This window comes from Mustela erminea, chromosome 7 (genome assembly GCF_009829155.1).
Source record: "Mustela erminea isolate mMusErm1 chromosome 7, mMusErm1.Pri, whole genome shotgun sequence".
In the NCBI taxonomy this organism is placed as follows: Eukaryota; Metazoa; Chordata; class Mammalia; order Carnivora; family Mustelidae; genus Mustela; species Mustela erminea.
The window spans coordinates 110,238,397-110,260,192 of record NC_045620.1 but is presented as its reverse complement, the minus strand read 5'-3'; the positions used below and the strand labels follow the sequence as shown (position 1 = coordinate 110,260,192).

Genomic DNA, 21,796 nt, shown 5'->3' with positions numbered 1-21,796 from the left:
TAAACAATTTGAATGGTTAGGTCTAAAAGAGTACAATCTATGGGTTTTGATGATTCCTGAGGAAAAAGAGAATCAGTGTCTTGATTTTAGAAGGAGTCATCCTCTGCCCTATTCCTTGTTAAAAAACAAACAAAACAAACTTGTGAAAATTGCGCTCTAGATTCTAGCTAGAGTTCATTTCTAGGATGGGGAATTCTAGAAAGAGGCAGAGGACATCTAGTGGAGGAGTACAGAAGGAAGAGGGACTGACAGCTCAAATGATGTTTATGTTCATTACCCTTAATGTAGTTTCTTAGTTTTTCTTTTTTTTAAGGAAAGACTGAATAATAACAATACAAGATCAGAAATCAGAAGACCTGAGTTCTAGACTTTGTAAAATATAATATGGCATATAAAGTTCTAAGTCATCCTAAAGTCCTTGAACTGACTCCTGATTCATTTCCCTATTTCAACTCATTCAACTACTTTCCCAAATAAAAATTTCTATAATAATGTAACACTGGAAATTGCAGTCCACTCCAGATTTTACAAGAACGGATGGTAACGTTCCAAAAATAATTAACAGAAGGGAGTCAGGTATGAGCAGAATAGATGGGAGAGAGAAATAAAAATGTGATCTGATGCTTTATCACGGGTTTCTTGAACTCTAGAAATCATCTGGAACAGCAAATGTTTGCCCTCCCCCTCTTTCAACGAACTCTAATTTACTACAGAATCTTTAGGACAACTATATGCAAAAAGTAAAGGCTATACAGCAAAGTGGCTTAAGAGCATAACTTTAGAGTCACAGAGACCCAAATTCCCATTCTGATTATACTACTTATTAGCTGAATAAGCTTTGATAAACTAAGCTAGTTTCTTCATTGAAAAATGGATAGTACCTACTTTCAAGGGGTTGTTTTAGGAATTAAATGAGGTATCTTAAGCAAAATGCTTACTATGCACGTACATAGTAAGCACTGAATAAAAGGTCCCCAGTATTATCATTCTAAAATAGCATGTTTCAATAGAGAAAAAAAAACTAACTACTAACTAGGAATCCAACCTCTCATCACAGTTTTATTCTTGAGGATAAATACATAGAATTGCAAGCACTTCTAAGAATCCTTGTATAAGTTAACAGATTTTATGATTAGTTTATAGGTTAAAAATCAATACTTAAAAGATTCATAAAATTCTGATTATCAATATATGTAACTGTGTATTAATGATTAAAAATGTAGAATATTCCAAACATATAGAAAGATACAGAGAAAAACCTAACTATATTCACCATGTGGCTCAAAATAGTTCAACTTTATCTTATAAACTTGTTTCAGCTTTAAAAAAAAAAAAAGTAAGACACCATTGTGGTAATAATTGATCTTCCTGAGCCCCCTTTCACAAGCTTATCTCCTCCCATACTGATCCCCAAAGGAAATCACTGTCCTGAATTTTAATTTTATCATTTCCATGTATGTTTTTATATAATGACACATGTATCAAGAAATAAGGCAATGTTTTTAAACTTTATATAAATACCGTAATGTATTTATTCTTTTGCAATTTGCACTTTACATTCAAAGTTGTGTCTAAGATTTATCCATTTGTATTAATATGGTTTCTTCCATTCATTTATTCTAAACTCTGTAACATTTTATTGTATAAATATGTATTTTTTGAGATAATTTAGATTCACATGTAGTTTCATGTGTGCACACTACTCAGTTTCCCATCATGGTAACATTTTGCAATAGTACAATATAGTGCAATATCACAATCTGGCCATTGACACTGATGTAAAGTATACAATATTTCTATCACTACAGGGATCTCTCTTACTGCCTTTTTTTTAAGAAAAACTTTTTTAAAATTTTATTTTTTTAAAGTAATCTCTACACCCAACATGAGGCTCAAACTCCAAACCCGAGATCAAGTCTCACGCTCCACTAAGCCAGCCAGGTGCCCCTCTCTTGTTACCCTTTAACAACGACACCTCCCTCCTTCCTATAGGCACCCAAATCTGAATTATGTATTTTTTGTTTTGTAGCTCATGCTTTGGGTGTCGTATCTAAAAATCCTTTGCCAAAGCCAAGGTTGTGAAGATTAAGCCATGCTTTCTTCTTCTTCTTCTTCTTCTTCTTCTTCTAAGATTTTATTTAATTTTTTTTTAAAGATTTATTTATTTATTTATTTATTTGACAGACAGAGATCACAAGCAGGTAGAGAGGCAGGCAGAGAGAGAGAGGAGGAAGCAGGCTCCCCGCTGAGCAGAGCGCCCGATGTGGGACTCGATCCCAGGACCCTGAGACCATGACCTGAGCCGAAGGCAGAGGCTTAACCCTCTGAGCCACCCAGGTGCCCCAAGATTTTATTTAATTTGACAGAGATCACAAGCAGGCAGAGAGAGAGGAGGAAGCAGGCTCCCCGCTGAGCAGAGAGCCCGATGTGGGACTCGATCCCAGGACCCTGGGACCATGACCTGAGCCGAAGCAGAGGCCCCAACCCACTGAGTCACCCAGGTGCCACAAGTCATGCTTTCTTCTAAGAGTTTTATAATTTTAGCTCTTACATTAGATCCATTTTATGTTTGTATATTGAGTGAGGCAAAAAGTTCAAATTCATTCTTTCATGTTTCCCATAACTTTATAGTGTCTTTTTATAAACAGAAGTTTGGTGTTTTGATTTTTTTTTTAAACATTTTATTTATTTATTTGACAGAGAGAGAGAGAGAGATCACAAGTAGGCAGAGGTAGGCAGAGAAAAACTTTTTTAAAATTTTATTTTTTTAAAGTAATCTCTACACCCAACATGAGGTGGAAGCAGGCTCCCTGCTGAGCAGAGAGTCTGATGTGGGGCTCGATCCCAGGACTCTGGGATCATGACCTGAGCCGAAGGCAGAGGCTTTAACCCACTGAGCAACCCAGGCGCCCCAGGTGTTTTGATTTTTTAAAAAATTACCATATAGCACATACCCTCCCCAATGTCCATAACTCAACCACCCTCTCCCTTCTCCCCTCCCCCCGGCAACCTTCAGTTTGTTTTGTGAGATTAAGAGTCTCTTATGGTTTGTCTCCCTCCTGATCCCATCTTGTTTCATTTTTTCCTTCCCTACACCCAAACTCCCCACATTGCCTCTCAAATTCCTCCTATAAGGGAGATAATATGATAATTGTCTTTCTCTGATTGACTTATTTTGCTCAGCATAATACCCTCTAGTTCCATCCATGTCATTGCAAATGGCAAGATTTCATTTTTTGATGGCTGCATAGTATTCCATCGTATATCTATATCTATACCACCTCTGTTTTATCCATTCATCTGTTGATGGACATCTAGGTTCTTTCCACAGTTTGGCTATTGTAGACATTGCTGCTATAAACATTCGGGTGCACGTGCCCCTTCAGATCACAACATTTTTATCTTTAGGGTAAATACCCAATAGTGCGATTGCTGGGTTATAGGGAAGCTCTATTTTCAACTTTTTGAGGAACCTCCATGCTTATAAACAGAAGTTTTAAAATTTTAATCTTTCATGGTTTGCACTCTCAATGTTCTTTAAGAAACCCTTCCTATCTCAAAGTCATAAACATATTCTCCTATATTCTCTTCTGAACTTTTAAAGTTTGCTTCTCATTTTTGGATTTTTAATCTGTTGAGAACTTGGGTATGATGTGAGCTAAGGATGGAATATTTTCTTTCCACATGGATAACCAGTTTTGACCCAACATAATTTTTTAATTCGTTTTTTCTTTCTCTACTGGTTGATAATTACAATCTCAGTCACATATCATGTGTGTATGTGTGTTTTTTTTCAGGACTCTATTCTGTTGCATAGTTTGTTTATACCTTCATCAATACCGTGCTACTTACTGTGACTACATAATAAATTTTAAAATATGACAAGACAAATACTCTTAACTTGTTCTTCCTCAAAATTTTAATTTTTGTCCCTTCATTCTTCCACACGAGTTTTAGGACTAGTGTGCTAAGCACTGAATTTAGAGATTATTTGGGAGACTAGTATCATTATACTACTGGGTCTTTCCATACATGAACATAATATGTATTTCCACGTATTCAGATCTTCTTTATGAACCTAATTATTTTATGATTTTCTTATCTGGTCTAGAATATTTGTTGGGCTTATTTCTGAGTGTCTTGTAGTTTTGTTTCTATAGTGAATGGAGTTTTTCATTTAATGTCATGTACAATGGTTTATAACGAGCACAGTAATGCTATCAATTTTTAAGCTAATCTTTTATGTGGCAACTATACTGAACTTGCCTAATATACTATATAAATCTTGGGTTTGCCATGTTTACATGGTTTTGAACCTCCTACAAGTGGAATTACATAGTATTTTGAATGTCTTTATATGGTTCACCATGTTGCCCTTTTTATAAAAAGTCGGTTGTTCATTCTTTTTTATGGTCATAGCATTTCACTGTGTGAATATATGACAATTCACTATGAATAAACCTGCTGTGAACATTTTTTTTTTTTAAAGATTTTTATTTATTTATCAGAGAGAGAGAGGGGGAGAGAGCAAGCACAGGCAGACAGAATGGCAGGCAGAGGCAGAGGGAGAAGCAGGCTCCCCGCCGAGCAAGGAGCCCGATGTGGGTGGGACTCGATCCCAGGACGCTGGGATCATGACCTGAGCCGAAGGCAGCTGCTTAACCAACTGAGCCACCCAGGCGTCCCGCTGGGAACATTTTTAAACATGTTTTTTGGTAAACACATGCACCCAGTTTTGTTTGGTATATGCGTAAGAGTGAAACTGCTGGATCATTTGGTACACTGTAGGCTTAATTTTAGTAGATAAGCCAAACAGTTTTCTGAAGGGGCTGTACCATTTTATATCCCATCCATCAGCAATGCAGAGTTCCAACTGTTCAGTAGTTTTACATTGCATTTCCTTGATGAATAATGATGCTGAACTTTCTTCAAGAAGTACCTGCTTAGGTCTTCTATTTTCTTAAAAAACTTCACTGTTTTTAAGTTACTGATTTTACACACTCTGGATAGGAGTCTTTCACTGTCTCACCATCTACAGGTCGCCTTTTCACACTCTTAATTTTGGTTATTGATCCAGATGTTCTTACCTTTAAAGAAGTCCAGTTTATCAATATTTTCTTTCATGGTTCTGGTGTCTTAAGAAATCTTTCCTTATTTGGGGTACCTGGGTAGCTGAATCAGTTAAGCGGCTGCCTTCAGCTCAGGTCAGATCCTAGCGTCATGGGATCGAGTCCCACATCGGGCTCCCTGCTCAGCAGAGAGCCTGCTTTTCCCTCTCCCTCTGCCTGCCACTCTTCCTACTTGTGATCTCTATCTCTCTGTCAGATAAATAAATAAAATCTAAAAAAAAAAAACAAAGCAAGCTAGCTTTCCTTATTCTAAGGTCGTGAAGATCTTACATTTGCTTCTACAAGTTTTATTATCTTAAACTTAGAACTCACTTTTTTTTTTTTCTTAAGATTTCATTTATTTATTGGAGAGAGCAAGACAGACATAGTAAGAGAGGACAGGAGCAGGAAGAACAGGCTACCTGCTGAGCAGGAAGCCAATGCGGGATTCGATCCCAGGACTCCAGAACCATGACCTGAGCTGAAGGCAGTCACTTAACCAACTGAGCCACCCAGGGACCCTAAACTCATCTTGAATAAAAGTTCAGTTGGGCAGAAAATTCCGTTTTCCCTTAGTACTTGAAGCTACCACTCAACTGTTAGCCTCTATTGTTAAAGAGAAGCCTTCTGTCATTCTATTTGTAGTTCTTTTCAAGTATTGCTCTCTTTTCTCTCTCACAAATTTTAAGATTTTTCTCTTTATCCTTGATGTTCTATAGTTTCACTAGAATGTTTTTGGCTATAGGTTTATTTTTATTAATCCCGTGCAGTATTTGGAATTCATTTCTGATCTGGGAACTCATGTCTTCATTTCTGGTAAGTACTCAATTTTTACCTCTTCATGTATTTCTTCTCCATCATTCTTTAACTGAAACTCCTATTAGATGACATCAAAACCCTTCAATGTAGCCTTTATTACTCTTAGCTATTCTTTCACATTCTAATTGTGGTTTCTCTGTGTCACATTCTGTGCTCAATTCCTTTTTCCAATTCATTAATTTTCTCTTTGAAATAAGTTTAGCAAATGTTTACTACATACTGAGTTTTTATTTATATTTAATTCCCAATATCCCTGTATTTTTTTTTTTGTTACTTGCTTGTTCTTATTTTCTTTCCACCTATTTTTGTTTCAGCACATCTTCTTTATAAATGGATCACAGTTCTTCATTTAACTCTGAGCATCCTAAACTTCTTTTAAACTCTTTGTATGTCTATTGTACAAAATTAATTTCATCTGGAATGAATTCATTTTCTAATTGTTGAGTTTTTTAGACAGCACTCTAAACATTAGAGTTTGTTTTGTATTTTGGAATTCTGTATTATATAGACTTCTTAGGGGGAGGCTTTTAATTTCTGGTTTCCTTTTTCTCTCTCCCATACATTTATGGTCACTCTTGTAGACCTGAACCTGCTCTGTAAATGATTTTGGGGTCTCAGTCTCTATAATCATACCGGCTTAATACTGTAAGATAATTTCTTAAGTTTTAAAGTATTTTTGTTACAAGGTAGTGTTTCTTTGTCCCTGACCTCAAGTCCAAACCTTCCAGGGAGGAAGTTGTAGGATTGCTCCAGCATCTTCTTATAATCAGGATCCTGGAGCAAGAAGTCTTGCTCACTTTTTTTTTTTTTTTTTTAAGATTTTATTTATTTATTTGACAGACAGAGATCACAAGTAGACAGAGAGGCAGGCAGAGAGAAAAGGAAGCAGGCTCCATGCCAAGCAGAGAGCCCGATGCGGGGCTCGATCCCAGGACTCTGAGATCATGACCTGAGCTGAAGGCAGAGGCTTAAACCACTGAGCCACCCAGACGCCCCTCTTGCTCACTTTCATAGAGCACAGTTAGTCTTCATTATCCTCAAAGTCAACACCCAACTACTGGAGCTCATTACTTTGAATGTTTACTCTATTTCTGATCTTATATTTGAGCCTAGTTATGTATAGTCCTTTAAAAAAATATATACTTTATGACTTCTGTGTGTGTTTTTTTTTTCAATTAAAGATTTGATTTATTCAAGTACCCGAAAACATTCTACAATGGAAACTGTTATTAGATGATGCTTATACTGTGCTAATGACCACGCACATACGGCCACACTGTTTTTAGAAAACTTGAAATGCCACTGATAGTTTAAAAACTGTACACCTGATGGAGAAGTGAGGAAGACAATTTAATGTTTCATCCGGATCAAGAGGTGCATCGACTTCTGTGTGTTTGAAGCAAGAATGAAGGGGTGTCGTGAAGCTTAAGCTTACCATACTATTTAGTGTAAAAATCTTAAATTTTTTTTTTTATAAACTCAACCTTATGTTTGTGGATTTTAGAGTCAGAACAAAGTAAGAGCTAAAAATCTCAGAATGATGACCAATACTAACTTATTAGGACTAAATCCTGTATTTTAGCATTTGAATACCCAAGGAGAAAGTTACTATTTTTCCACCCCCATAACATTTTATTCATCCAGGTCCTGGACTTGATTTTCCTGTTCACTTCACTCCTCCTATTCTAAATAATAATGTACAATGTGAAGGTGGTTAGCTAAATATTTAAGGTAGGTTACTTTAATTTTCACAAAATCCTGAGTCCTACTATTGTTATTCCCTACTTTAGAAATACAAATAAGGGGATTTAGAGATTGGAGATAAATTGCCCACAGTCACATACAACTAAGCTGCAGAACTGAGGCTGGAACACAAGTATCTAACCTCAGGTCCAACTTCTGTGGCTGCTTCAATGACAGGGCATTCACGGTCTTTTCTTAGCTTTGTTATAGAAGACATGATGGACTGTCAGCTGTAAATGCCTCCCCTCTGTGGGATCTGCTTTTTTTATAATGAATGAGAGGCTAGTTTTTTTGTGGGTTTCGTAAGATAGCAGAAACAAATGTTGACAATGAGCCTCTGAGGAATGGATAATATGACTGAGTAGTCAGCAGTCAATATCTAGGATTTTAGCTGGAAACAAGAATTAAGATTCCAATTTTAACACAAATGAAGAGCTTTCATGCAGACTTTTTTTTTTTTTTTTTTTTTTTGGTGTGTAATTAATTACTTACCTCTGCTAAGTCTTCAAAGCAGCTTCCTACTAAGGGATGGGGGCTACCTTCATCAGTCATTTCCACAGTATCTTCTATATGGCCCAGTAACTTTACACTAAGTTCATGTATATCTACTATACGACTAAATATATTTTCTACATCCTGTTGGGAGGAAAAGCAAATTCAGTTACAGAATAAAAAACAAATTTTGAGCCAGTAAGTCATTTTGTAATCATGAAATTTAACATGGCAAATACAGTGAGAAATTTTAACTTACAAATACAAGTAAAAGACAATTCAAGAATTCTTTTTGCAAAGGTATACAATTTGCAAATACATTTCTTTAGGGCAATGGTTCTCAAAATAATATATAGTATTTTTAAAAGCAAAAAAATTATTGAGAAGAATGGCACTGTTTTACATTTCTGTAAATTTCTACCATCTGGCTTAATAAAGATAGCTGCATTTAATCTGTTGTGATACACTGTTTTTGATAAAAGCATACATTTACAAAGAAAATCCAGCTTTACACAGATAGGTGGAAAAGGGAGGAATATTTTAATAGTCTATTCAAATAACTGTAGATTGTTTTTTTTTTCAGTAGAGTTTCCTTAATGAGATAAAAGTCATATATCATAAAATTTTCACCCTTTAAAGTGCACTATTCAATGGTTTTCACATATTCAGAGCTGTTCAGTTATCACTACTATCAAATTCCAGAATATCACTATCACTCCAGAGAGGTCTACATCCATCAGCAGCACTCACCCTTCTTCTTTTCTGCCCTGGGGCTGGCTTTCTACTAATCTACTTTCTAACTCCATGGATTTGCCTATTCTGGACATTTCATATAAATGAAGTAGACAGCCTTTTATGATATTATACCAAAAGAAACAAATGGTAGTTTCTTAAATGTTTGTTGCAATGTGGAATCTGAACCCATATCAATTCTGTACTTCTACATTAAAATCCATCAGTCTATATTAAACTCTGAATGGATTCTTTACTGGTGTGTGTTTTTGTAGCATTATGAATTTGGTCACCTGGAAAGTAGTGGTCCACTGAATTCCACAATCTTCCAAATGCTAACACATTTAACACATTTCACTACAGAATATTAGAAGACCAAATCCATTATTACCACCGTATCACACATCGGTAGTGTGAGTGGATAAAAATTTTCCAAAATTTTATTTTCATTTGAAAATTCAATTTTTAACACTATCCACAAATACTGTTACTTTCCTCGAAATGACAGGTTTGTTCATTTTATTCCCCCACTTCACTTATTTTTGAGAAATGTCTGCCAAATATACAAGTCTGAATAACCACAGTCTGTCAGTCATTCTTTCAGGTAGTGTCTCATGAAGAAAATAGCTCATTCGGTTAGCAATTCAGTCATATAGTGCTTTCCTTCAAAGCAACCACTGTACTTTGATATGTAGTAGAAATGCTTATGTGTGCTTCCTAACTGCCTCAGTTCTTCTCTTCATACCTGGGCCTTCTCGGGACATGCCAAGCTCTTGTTCTACCAGTAGTGACAAAAAATTTCATGAGTCCATATGTACTGCCCTTTTATTTCATTTCTTCATTCTATTCGTCTATCATCTCATTTTTATTACAAATATGTATACATACAAGAATGCTCAATACAATACCTAGTGACTTCTGTAAGATTTTCTGCAGGTTAGATTCCTGGATAGACTTCTACCACGGGGTTACATATTTAAAATGTCAGTGAAGACAGAATGGGAGAAGATATTTGCAAATGACATATCAGATAAAGGGCTAGTATCCAAAATCTATAAAAAACTCATCAAACTCAACACCCAAAGAAAAAATAATCCAATCAAGAAATGGGCAGAGGACATGAACAGACATTTCTGCAAAGAAGACATCCAGATGGCCAAAAGACACATGAAAAAGTGCTCCACATCACTTGGCATCAGGGAAATACAAATCAAAACCACAATGAGATACCACTTCGCGCCAGTGAGAATGACTAAAATTAATAAGTCAGGAAATGACAGATGCTGGCGAGGATGCGGAGAAAGGGGAACCCTCCTACACTATTGGTGGGGATGCAAGCTGGTGCAACCACTCTGGAAAACAGGACGGAGGTTTCTCAAGAAGTTGAAAATAGAGCTACCCTATGACCCAGCAATTGTACTACTGGGTATTTACCCTAAAGACACAAATGTAGTGATCCGAAGGGGCACGTGTACCCAAATGTTTATAGCAGCAGTGTCTACAATAGCCAAACTATGGAAAGAACCTAGTTGTCCCTCATCAGATGAATGGATAAAGAGATGTGGTACACACACACACACACACACACACACACACACACACACACACACAAAGGAATACTATGCAGCCATCAAAAGCAATGAAATCTTGCCATTTGTAATGACATGGTTGGAACTAGAGGGTATTATGCTTAGCGAAATAAGTCAATCAGAGAAAGACAACTATCATATGATCTCCCTGATATGAGGAAGTCGAGAAGCAAGATGGGGGCTTTGCGGGGTAGGAAAAGAATAACTGAAACAAGATGGGATTGGGAGGGAGACAAACCATGAGACTCTTAATCTCACAAAACAAACTGAGGGTTGCCGGGGGAGGGGGGTATAGGGTGAGGTTGTTTGGGATACAGGACATTGGGAATGGTATGTGCTACGGTGAGTGCTGTGAAGTGTGTAAACCTGGCAATTCACAGACTTGTACCCCTGGGGCTAATAATACATTATATGTTAATTTAAAAAAAATATATATATATATACACAAGTGATTAATGCCTCAATAAAAAATAAATAAGTAAAACGTCAGTGGATAGCTTTTTAGAGTCCACTGGTTTACCCTCCCACATGTAGCATATGGGAGTAACAGTCTAACCAAACCCATCACAAAACCAAATACTGTCAATTTTAATTTATTTTTAAGATTTTATTTATTTGACACAGAGAGAGAGACATTGAGAGAGAGGGAATATAAGCAGAGGGAGGGGGAGAGGGAGAAGCAGGCTTCCCACTGACCAGGGAGCCTGATGCAGGGCTTGATCCCAAGGACCCTGGGATCATGACCTGAGCTGAAGTCAGAACTTAACAACTGAGCCACCCAGGTGCCCCAAATACTGTCAATTTTAACTTTTAGAAAAATGCCTAGGTAACTGAAAAACAAGAACTAATTACAATTATTCAGTTACTATTTTTTTATTTGATTTTCAGTAGTGACTTTTTAAAAATCAAATCAACATTGAGGCATGATTCATATCCAATAAGATAAATCTATTTTGATGTACTTCTAAATAGATTTTACGTAGTTATTCACTCTTGTAACTATCACCATAGTCAAGATACGAAAGTCTCATTACCTTAAGAAGTTTCCTTATGCCCCATCCCCAATAATCACCATTATGGCTCCCAGGAAACTAATGATCTGCTTTCTGTCACTACAGATTAGAATTCTAGAATATTAAAAAAATGGAATCATATATAATCTTATATGTCTAGTTTCCTGGCTAATGTTTTTGAGATGCATCCTTACTGTTGCTTTTTTCTTTGAGATTTTGTCAGAGAGAGAAAGAGAGAGAGAGAGAGCATGAGCACAAACAATGGGAGAGGCAGGCAGAGGAGAAGCAGGGTCCCCCCTGAGCAAGGAGCCCAACACGGGACTTGATCCCAGGATCCTGGGATCACAACCCGAGCCAAAGGCAGGCGTCCCCTTACTGTTGCTTTTATAACTACTTCATTCCTTTTAATTCTGAGTAGTCTTCCTTTGTATGGACATACCACAATTTATGTATTCATTTACCTGCTGATGGATATTTGGGTTGTTTCAAGTCTGGGCCATTACAAATAAAGCTGCCATGAACACTCGCAAACAAGTTTTGTGTGGATATGTTTTCATTTCTTCTGGGTAAAAACCTAGCTGTGGAATTGCTGGTAGAATGGCTAGTTTATATTTATGGTTACACAAAACAGCCAAACTCTTTTCCTAAGTATTTGTACTAGACAACATTTCCACAAGCGGTTGCTCCACATTCTTTTCAGCATTTGGTATTGTCAGTCTTTTTAATTACAGCCTTTCTATCTATTGAATCTGTAGTAATGTCTCATTTTGGTCTTAATTTGCATTTCCATAGGATACTGATGTTGAGTATCTTTCGATGTGTATTTTGGCCACTGGTATAGCTAGTTTCATAAAATATGTGAATTTTTTACCCACTTAAAAATATCAGGCTGTTATTCCAATTATTGAATTGTAAAGTTCCTTATATATTCTGGATTCAAGTCCTTTGTCAGGTATATGTATTACAAATAGCTTCTAACATTCTGTGGCTTTTTATTTTTATGGCAGTGTCTTTAGAAGAGCAAAAGTTTTTCATTTTATTGAAGTCCAATTCATTAATTTTTTATTATGGTTCTTGATTTTTGTGTCTTAAGAGATCTTTACCTATTCTTTACTCCTTTCTATATTATTAATTTAAAAAATCTTTTATTTATTTATTTGTCAGAGAGAGAAAGAGAGAGCATAAGAAGGGGGAGCGGCAGGCAGAGAGAAAAGCAGGCTCCCCACTGACCAAGGAGCCCAATGCAGGACTTGATCCCAGGATCCTGGGATCATGACCTCAGCCAAAGGCAGTCGCTTAACTAACCAAGCCACCCTAGCATCCCTTACTCCTTTATTTTAAAAAATTTTATTTTTAAGTAATCTCTCTACACAATGGGGGCTTGAACCCTGAGATCAAGAGTCACACTATCCACTGATTGAGCCAGCCAGGTGCTGCTTTGCTCCTTTATTTTTAAAAACAACTTTATTAAGGTAAAATTCACATAGAATATAACATCCATTTAAAATGAACAATGTTTTTTTTACTCTTAAATTTGTGCAAATCATAAACCACTCCTGTAACTTTTTTTTTAAAGATTTTATTTATTTATTTGACAGAGAGAGATCACAAGTAGGCAGAGAGGCAGGTAAAGAGAGAGAGAGGAGAAAGCAGGCTCCCTGTCAAGCAGAGAGCCTGATGTGGGACTCGATCCCAGGACCCTGAGATCATGACCTGAGCCGAAGGCAGAGGCTTAACCCACTCAGCCACCCAGGTGCCCTACTCCAGTAACTTCTAATGGTCATCCATAGCCATGCCTTGAGCCCCCGTCTCAGCTTCTGCATGCAGTAAGCACTACATTTTTGACAGTCAGCCATGGCTAGACTTCTAGGAATTACTAGATGTAACCCCCTTAGACAATTTCAGCTGTTTTCACCACTCAGTACATTTCCCCAGGATTCAGTAAGGTTGGTTTGATTACTATTGTAAGATGAGTGATCCCTTCTCCAATTCTCAACGTTACTGGCTCTCTCTTTTTGCTCCCCAAAATATTGTTGTCATACTCTATTATGGTAATTACCATACTATATTGTCATTTAATATTCAAGTTTACATTTCAGTCTTGACTAGACTCCCAAATGAGGGAAGGAATGGTCTTATTTATCTCTGAATACCCACTGCTAAGGACTATATGATGCCTAACAACATATATAGGCAGCATTGATGAAGTATTAGTTAAATGATTTAAATGAGTCAAATTAAACAAAAATAAATCTTCCACCTTAACAAGAGGCTTTATTCCTTGGAGTACACAGAAGATTCTTTAAGTTTATTTGCATTTATAATTCAGTCTAGTTTATAATGTGTCCTCTAATTTTTGATGTTGAATTTACTGAACCTGTCGTAGCAACTCTGAGATCAGACACTATGAATTAAATCCCACAACTTAAAAAAAATTTGACAAGTTAGCAGTCATGAACTACACAAATTCAAATTTGAGTGGTCATGTAAAATTAACAACACATGCAATGATATATGTGTATACAACAATACTTACATTAGCTGAAAACAATTTTGAATTGGAGACAAAGGGCTCTCTAAAAACTTTTATAATTAAATTTAGTTCCCTTATGTACTGTCGAATTTCTGCCATAAATGCTTTTACCAAATCATAGTAAGTTTGCTCTCCTGAGGTGGAAGGCTCTTCATCAGTTAAAGATAATATATTTATATCTTCTACATCTTGATGAAACATGTCCATTAATACCTAGAGAGTGAGAGATAAAACAAGTACAATAAAATATGAACCTATAGTTGAAGTTAAGCACCATAAGTTGCTCTTTGAATACAGTTCTTAAGTGATAAAAAGCAGATACACAATAATCTCTTCTTGGCACTATTGCTACTGCCTCCTCCATATCTTCTCTAAAACAAAATTTTCCATCTAATATCACAAACTGCCTCCTCCAAGTCCTCTGTTAATAGTTTTCTGTCTCTCTCTTGTTAACCTATTACGTCAAATTTGTTCCCAAATTCTGTTAGATTTCTCTCTGACTTAGTTTCCTCTGTTTCATACCCTTGCCATTACCACCTCATTCCAGGTCCTCACCACCCTGTCTCTTAATAATTCACAGTGTGCTAACTGGCCTCCTTGATTACAATTGTTGGAGACTGATCAAAACTAGTCCTTATTATTATTAAAGAAGTCTACTATCCAAAGAAGAAGTCTACTATTCAAAGAAGTCTACTATTATTACTCTTGCTAAACCTCATCTTTCCACTTCTGTAAATTTCTACATCATCATCCCTACAACACAATTAAATAATATTTTATCTTGGATGACTTTCTGCTTGTTTCACAAATAGAAGTTTCCCATCATCAACTCTGGAGCCTTTTTTCCCCCTTAAGATTTTATTTATTTATTTGAGAGAGAGAGAGAAAACGAGCAGGTGGAGGAGCAGAGGAAAAGTGAGAAGGAAGCTTCCTGCCAAGCAGGGAGATGGACATATGGCTCAATCCCAGGACCCCAGGATCATGACCTGAGCAAAAAGTAGATTCTTAATGGACTTAGCCACCCAGGTGTCCATGGAGCCTTGTTTTATACTTCTCTTGCACCTTCTCCCTGTGTGAGCTCATAGTATGTGCTCAGAAATATTTAACTTATCTAATTTGTTTAAAATTATCAAATATTTTACATACATAACTATTTTTAAAAATCAAAGAATTCATTTAAAAATATCAATACATTTGAAATCCTTTCTCAGATTAGGTGATTGGTATGTGTTCACAGTCTGAATGTTCACATTCTGAAAGAACAAATAAATACTAGAACATAATTAAGTGGACTTAGTAATCAGAGAGAATAGTCCAAACCAGTAGGAGTATAGTGAGAAAAAAAGGATTGAAATGCCTCATCAAAAAATATTTTCTTTTCTACAAAATCATTTTTAGGAAATGAAAATATCAAGGCAATCTAGTAAATAAAAGCTTTAGACTCAGATCTAGAGTCTAAGTCTAGGCTTTGAAACTTCTAAGAAATCCTGGACCAATTTTTTTATCTCTCTGAACTTCAGTTTCCGTTTTATAAGAGCATCTACCTTAGAGGGGTACCCTAAAGACCAAATGAGATAAATTTCATACATGCTCAACTTTCAATAACTGTTTGCTCTTAACATTATAATAAAACCAAACAAGCAGTATCTATAGATAGTTAAGTATTGAAATAAAACTCAAGAGTTTAGTATTTTTACATTTTCAAAATTTGTTTTAAAAAAAATCCATAATCTTCTAAGTGTCCCAATCGAAATGATTTAAAGAATTTCACTACTAAGAGATTATTACTAGTATTACCCCTACTTGCATGAACACATGAAAGAAAACTGCCTGACATGTTTAAACAGTTTAGTACTATACATATATATATATAATATTCTATTTCCATGAAGTGTTATCTTGAGCACTTGCTATTAGGTTACTGGAAATATACCCTAACACATAATATATAATTTTATTGTCTGAATAGTATGTTAGTATTCAATAAATCAGGAATAAAAATTTAAGAATAAAACATAGAGGATCAGTATCTTACCTTATCAGCACACATTGCCACTTTAATATCCTGCTTTGTAATTTCATAATGCCGTATATTTCGTACATAATTCCCCACCAGCTTTAAAATGTCTGCAGAAATGTATTCTAATACTGCTACTATGTAAACAGAGACCTGGTGGTCAATTTTATAACCTAGGACCTCCTGAAAAATTAAAAGAAAAACATGTTTAAAAATCATATACGACAAATTTGACACACTGATTAAAAATTTAAAAAAATATACAATTTAGCTTAACTTTTTCTGAGGCCTGTGACTACCAACAACATTTAATTGTAAGTGGTTCATCTATGAATAATATACGTACTGCTATTTGGAAATGTAAGCTAGGCAGGCAAGGCAAAATTACCCTTGATCATGTAAAATACTTAAGTAGTACACATTACTAAATAGGCCATCCTTAACCCTAGGAAGGGAAGCTCCAATTTGGGGGAGGGGAGAAATGTTCACTTTACCTAATTCAGGATACCTGGAATTAACTATAACAAAAGATGTTTTTTCTTTATGCAGAACAAAAATTAATGTATTTTTGGTATCTGGAAATATCTACAAGCCTTATACCTCTATTCTTCTTTCCAAAGGAATCTGGGATCCTCAAACCCTGATGGCACATTCCTGATATCTATAACTGTTTCTATGGGGAAAAAAACAAACAAACAAACAAACAAAAAACCCAAGCTATGTTCTACTGAACAACAGTGGTTATTAAGAACATGTTAAATAGTATTACTAAACTTCAAAGAAAGTATGGGATTTTGTGGGGTCTACAGGAAAACAAATTCTATTTTCTAAATAATCCAATTAAAAAAAATTTGAAATAAGAAATTTAAGTTGAGGACAAGTGGCATTTACCTTTAAAGACATGTAAAAACTATTTAAATGGTTACAGTAATAAGAATGTATTAGTAAGTTGAAATTATATCCATAATTAGATAAAAAAATTCAGTTTATAATCATTATTCATAGAGCATGGGCATACCTCAATTTCTTAATTTTCTTAAAATATAATTCAATATATGCTAGTAAGACTCATGAAAAGAGAATTATAAAGAAGTGTGCAATTACTAAGAGTTTAGTAATTTTCTCTAACTTGTACTTACTTCTTTAGACAAGTAAGATATAGGCAGATATTTCTATCCCAATAACCTAAGTACAAAACACTATCTTTTGACAGTCTTAAACATCATCCAAGTGTCAATCTTAAATCTTGGACAAGAGCAAATAGACCTAAGTTCCCTAACATTATCACTTTGAGCCCTGTGAACCTGGACTAAAAGTCAATCACTTTCTGCCTCGGGCCCCTCTTCTGCAAACTAGGGATAAGAATAGTAACTTTGTAGAGTAATAAAACTTAGAGATAATGTATACAAGCATTAGCATTTTGCTTGTATCACAGTATACAGAAAACTATTGATATGAAAAGTATTAAGGTTTTAATTACTATAGTACCTGTATTTTTGATGAGTTTGTTTGTTTTATTAAATAAACAGAAACAGCATTATTAGAGTTTCCAGCAATTATTCTTTCTATTAGGTCTGGAGAGATTCAGCTGACTGATTTAAATTAGGAGTAGGACTAGGTAGTTTAAGTAACCTTTAGAAAGTTTTTGTTCAAAGATTACACATAGCCCTGTGGCAGACTCAAAGAGGTCCCTTACACATCTAATTTTTTGAAGATTTATAGGGACACTTAGGTCTAACCAACAAGAAAGGAGTTTTATAAATTCTCTTTGAGGTTCTGGTAACACCTGTGATGAACAAAATTCACCATTATAACTTTTCTTAGTCTTTTCAATTTGCATATTTATGTTGGTATGAAATTACTTTAAATCATGCTGCCCAACTTACAGTTTCCTATTATATCATCCCTCCCCATGACATGACTTACTGGAAAAATTAAAATGAGAGAATTTTACTCTTCATTTCACTATCTTCCATAAAATATATTCTTAGTGCTTTAAAATCATGGGTTTTATTTTACTTTTCAAAGGCAAGAAGGCAGTGTTTCAGCTTTACCTTTAGTAAAGGATGAATTTTTTCTACTGGGAGAGATAAAGGGTTTCTTCGCTTCCTCTTTTCAATAGCCGATTGGGCATCAGCTATTGCCCACTTATCAATTGGATGAGGGAAACTTTTTTGAACACGTTCCTTGGAAAATAGGAAAATAACAACTAAGCAACAAATATATTAAATAGTGCTCTTCACTTACAATTTACTTTTAAAGTCAAAGAATCCCAAAAGCAGGCTTTTCACATATGGTATAATTTATAGTGCAAACATACTTAAGCTAAGAGAAAACTATAGCTGTCAATGTATTAGTATCTTACTTAGGCAATTAAGAGACTAAATATCCCTTGTATTATCTAGGGGGAAAATCACATTCTGAATTTCAGTTTCACTGTGATAAAGCTAATGACAAGAATGATTAGAATAACCACTACTTATATAAAATCTCAAGGAACAAGACCTAAGTTCAATAAGCAAAGATCCAAATCCAATTTTTCTTCATTTGTTCTTTCAACAAAAATCACAATCTCAAGTGGCATTTTGTACTTGAAATCTCTAAGAATTTTTTCTTTACTTTTTCATCATGCAAAAATACCTGACTTCAAAACTATTTGCACATCATGGAAATCAAGGATTTACATTGGTAATAGTAATTTTTATACACTGTAGCTCATCATTAGAGTTTGAATCCTTCAAAGATCATTAATTTTTAACAAAATACTTCATTTAAATTTCTATCTCTTATTTGGTTAGAATTTCCGCTGAAAGTGAAAGAACTCGCGTTAATATAAAAGCTGAATTTCCCTACTTTAATACATTAATGTAATTCATTTCAAACCATTCTCTCAAGTTTCAGAATTCCACTTTCAGGATACCATAGTTAAAACCAGCAGAGGTCGCTATTAACATAATTTAAACACATGTATATAACTGTAGTATGTAAAAACTATTAGATAAAATTAAACATCACTGATTTTAAGTCTAATAAAAACTTTTGTCAGTTGCTATTAAAGTGGACAATAAAAAAGACTGCCATGTGATACTCTGGGGAAAAAATGTGGCTCTAGGACAGATTAAGAACAAATATCTATGTTTAAGGTTAAATCAGCTGCCAAAGGTTAAGAGGTGATTGTTTCAATTCTCATTAATGGAATTAAGAGGTGTGTTGAAAGAAATTACTATACTTACACAAATGTAGTTTAAAAACTTTTTGAAATGCCTAGCTGAAAAGCTATTTGCCAGGACAGTATACCTTCATATAATACAGGCAATACAGAGGTCTGAAATATTGGGGTGAGTTTGGCAGGTGAAAAGGAGAAAAGGGAAGGGGGAAAGGGTGGAAAGGAACAACCAGAGCAAAAATTATTTTCCTTTTGCCCAGGAAATGACTTGCTAATCCAAAAGTAACAATTAAGAGACTTAGGACTAACTTAACTATGGCTTCTAATTAAAATTTTCTTTTCTTTTTTTTTTTTAATTTTTATTTATTCCTTTGACAGAGACAGATCAGAAGTAGGCAGAGAGGAAGGCAGAGAGAGGAGGAAGCAGGCTCCCTGCCGAGCAGAGAGCCCGATGTGGGACTCGATCCCAGGACCCTGAGATCATGACCTGAGCTGAAGGCAGAGGCTTTAACCCACTGAGCCACCCAGGCGCCCCCTAATTAAAATTTTCAGTGATGAGTTTCATGTGGTTAATTAAATGGGTAGAACCATAATACAAACCTTACGATGGGATGGCCCTGTGGGTTGCTAATTTTTTTTTTCCTCTTCCTTAACTCACAGTAAGAAATAATAAATTCTTAATACATTTTACATTACATCCTTAAACATCACACACACATAGTAAACTGGAACAAAGTTCATAAAACAGAACCTGCCCTAATATGCAATGCACTGATATTTTCTATTCATTTCAAAAACGTTAGTTGGGCAATGCACTGAAGTGATTTTATGACTGACTAATGGGTCATAACCTATAGTCTTAAAAAACACTGATGTACGGTGGTGAAAGAAAAGCAGAAGAGAAGAGAAGCTGAACTCAATATGACAATTCTAAATAAACTGCACATACGTCTTTGGGGAAACAAAAGTCATTGGTGGAATTACAGAAGCAACACAACAGCAAGCCCTTCCCATCTCAGTTGTATTCACCTAATTCCAAGTTTATCTACTGTTTTGAGAAGGAAGGGGAAAGAAAATCAGGAATGATAAAAGAGAAGGCAAGAAAGGGAAAATATTATTGACGAAAAATGTATTTTAAACTTACTTAGGAGGTAACAAAGAGGGTCAGAATGTATGGAAAAAGACTGGTAAGAGTTTAAAAAAAAAAGTGCCTTGTCAAGTTTGAAAGAATTACTTTATCTCTTATAGTGGCAAATTTAATAGAGCAAAATAAATTTTTATGATTTTACATATTTTAAATTTTTTGTAAAAAGCCAAGGAGGAATGATCAATGAAAGAGTCATGAATTAGAATTCTATTACTGTGAGACGTTAAGATTAATAATTTCATGTGTTTGAAATGAGAAATTCCATCTTCATTAATATCTAATGGCTTTGGGAAAAATCTGAGGTACAGAGCTAGGTTTGAGATTCTGCAGTCTCTTATTAGTAGAATTCTGTCTTTTCCTTTACAAAATAAAAGGGTCTAAATAGATATCCTTGTAAATCACTTCCAATACAAATATTCTAGGATCTGTCAAAATTCCCACTCACGTATTTTAGGGCAAATATTCAGACCTGCAAGTACTTTTGAAGTCTTATTTAATAGTAATAAAGGCTTACTGTGGGAAAATTTGGGGAAGGGATCCCAGAAAGGTAAAAATATAGAGAAATTACTTGGGAAATCTAAATGTTAATAGAACATTATTAGAAATTATAAGGATTCTTTAGGAAGTGAAGGAAGAGAAGTTAACAAAAAAATGAATGGAAAGGTAAAACAAACTTTTTAAATTTTAGACTATAGCTCATAGAAAAAAAAAATCTAATTAGCCCAAGAAAGCCTGAGTTAAATGAGAAGAAAAATGCACCAGTGCCATAAGAAATGAAAGTTGGTTAAATACAGGACGCAGAAGCCAGGAAGGGAAAGAGGAAAATTATTGACACATGGAAATCAGTCTAGCTAACCAGAGAGAAAGAGGAAAAGAACAAGTGTAATTATGAAAGGATGAGACCTAAGAAATTAAAGAAAAAAAAAAGAAATTAAATAAAATATACTTTACCAGGCACATGGAAAAAATACTATTATTTTTTGCTTCTATTTTAAAAAAAAAGTTAAATATAGAAAATGGAGAGGGAGCATAAACCAGACTGGAGCAATTTTATACCTACCTCCTAAAAATAAATTATTTTGAAAAGACAGAAACAAATAATACATACCCCTCCTTTACATTACCAGAGCACTCATATAAATGCTTCTTTATTCATCTTGAACACTGCCTGACAGAAAGATACTCAAATACTGGTGGCATGAATTTTGGCCACATCAATAAAACGAAATCCCTTTCCTTTAGACTATGATAGTTCACAGTCTATGATGATCTGTAGTACGATTTATCAAACTCTTAACTAACATAGGCATGATTATAAATATGTCTATAATCCATCAGTTTTCAAGCACCTTTGAAGTATTTATCTTCCCAAAACTATAGGGCAACTAAAACTCACTTTTAGTCTATTAAAACAAATCCCTGGGGTGCCTGGGTGGT

The 21,796-nt window shown here is 35.0% G+C and overlaps 1 protein-coding gene across 2 annotated transcripts in view; it reads right to left on the bottom strand.

The window, feature by feature from the left end:
• SOS1 (SOS Ras/Rac guanine nucleotide exchange factor 1) overlaps positions 1-21,796 on the bottom strand; it is a 144,961-nt gene that overhangs the window by 60,090 nt on the left and 63,075 nt on the right. For both annotated transcript variants that reach the window (XM_032352895.1, XM_032352896.1), the window contains exons 3-6: positions 18,101-18,232; positions 16,065-16,229; positions 14,033-14,242; positions 8,163-8,306 (exon numbers count right to left, since the gene is read on the bottom strand). In XM_032352895.1, coding sequence (XP_032208786.1) covers positions 8,163-8,306; positions 14,033-14,242; positions 16,065-16,229; positions 18,101-18,232 — 651 coding nt within the window. The remainder of the gene's footprint in view (positions 1-8,162; positions 8,307-14,032; positions 14,243-16,064; positions 16,230-18,100; positions 18,233-21,796) is intronic.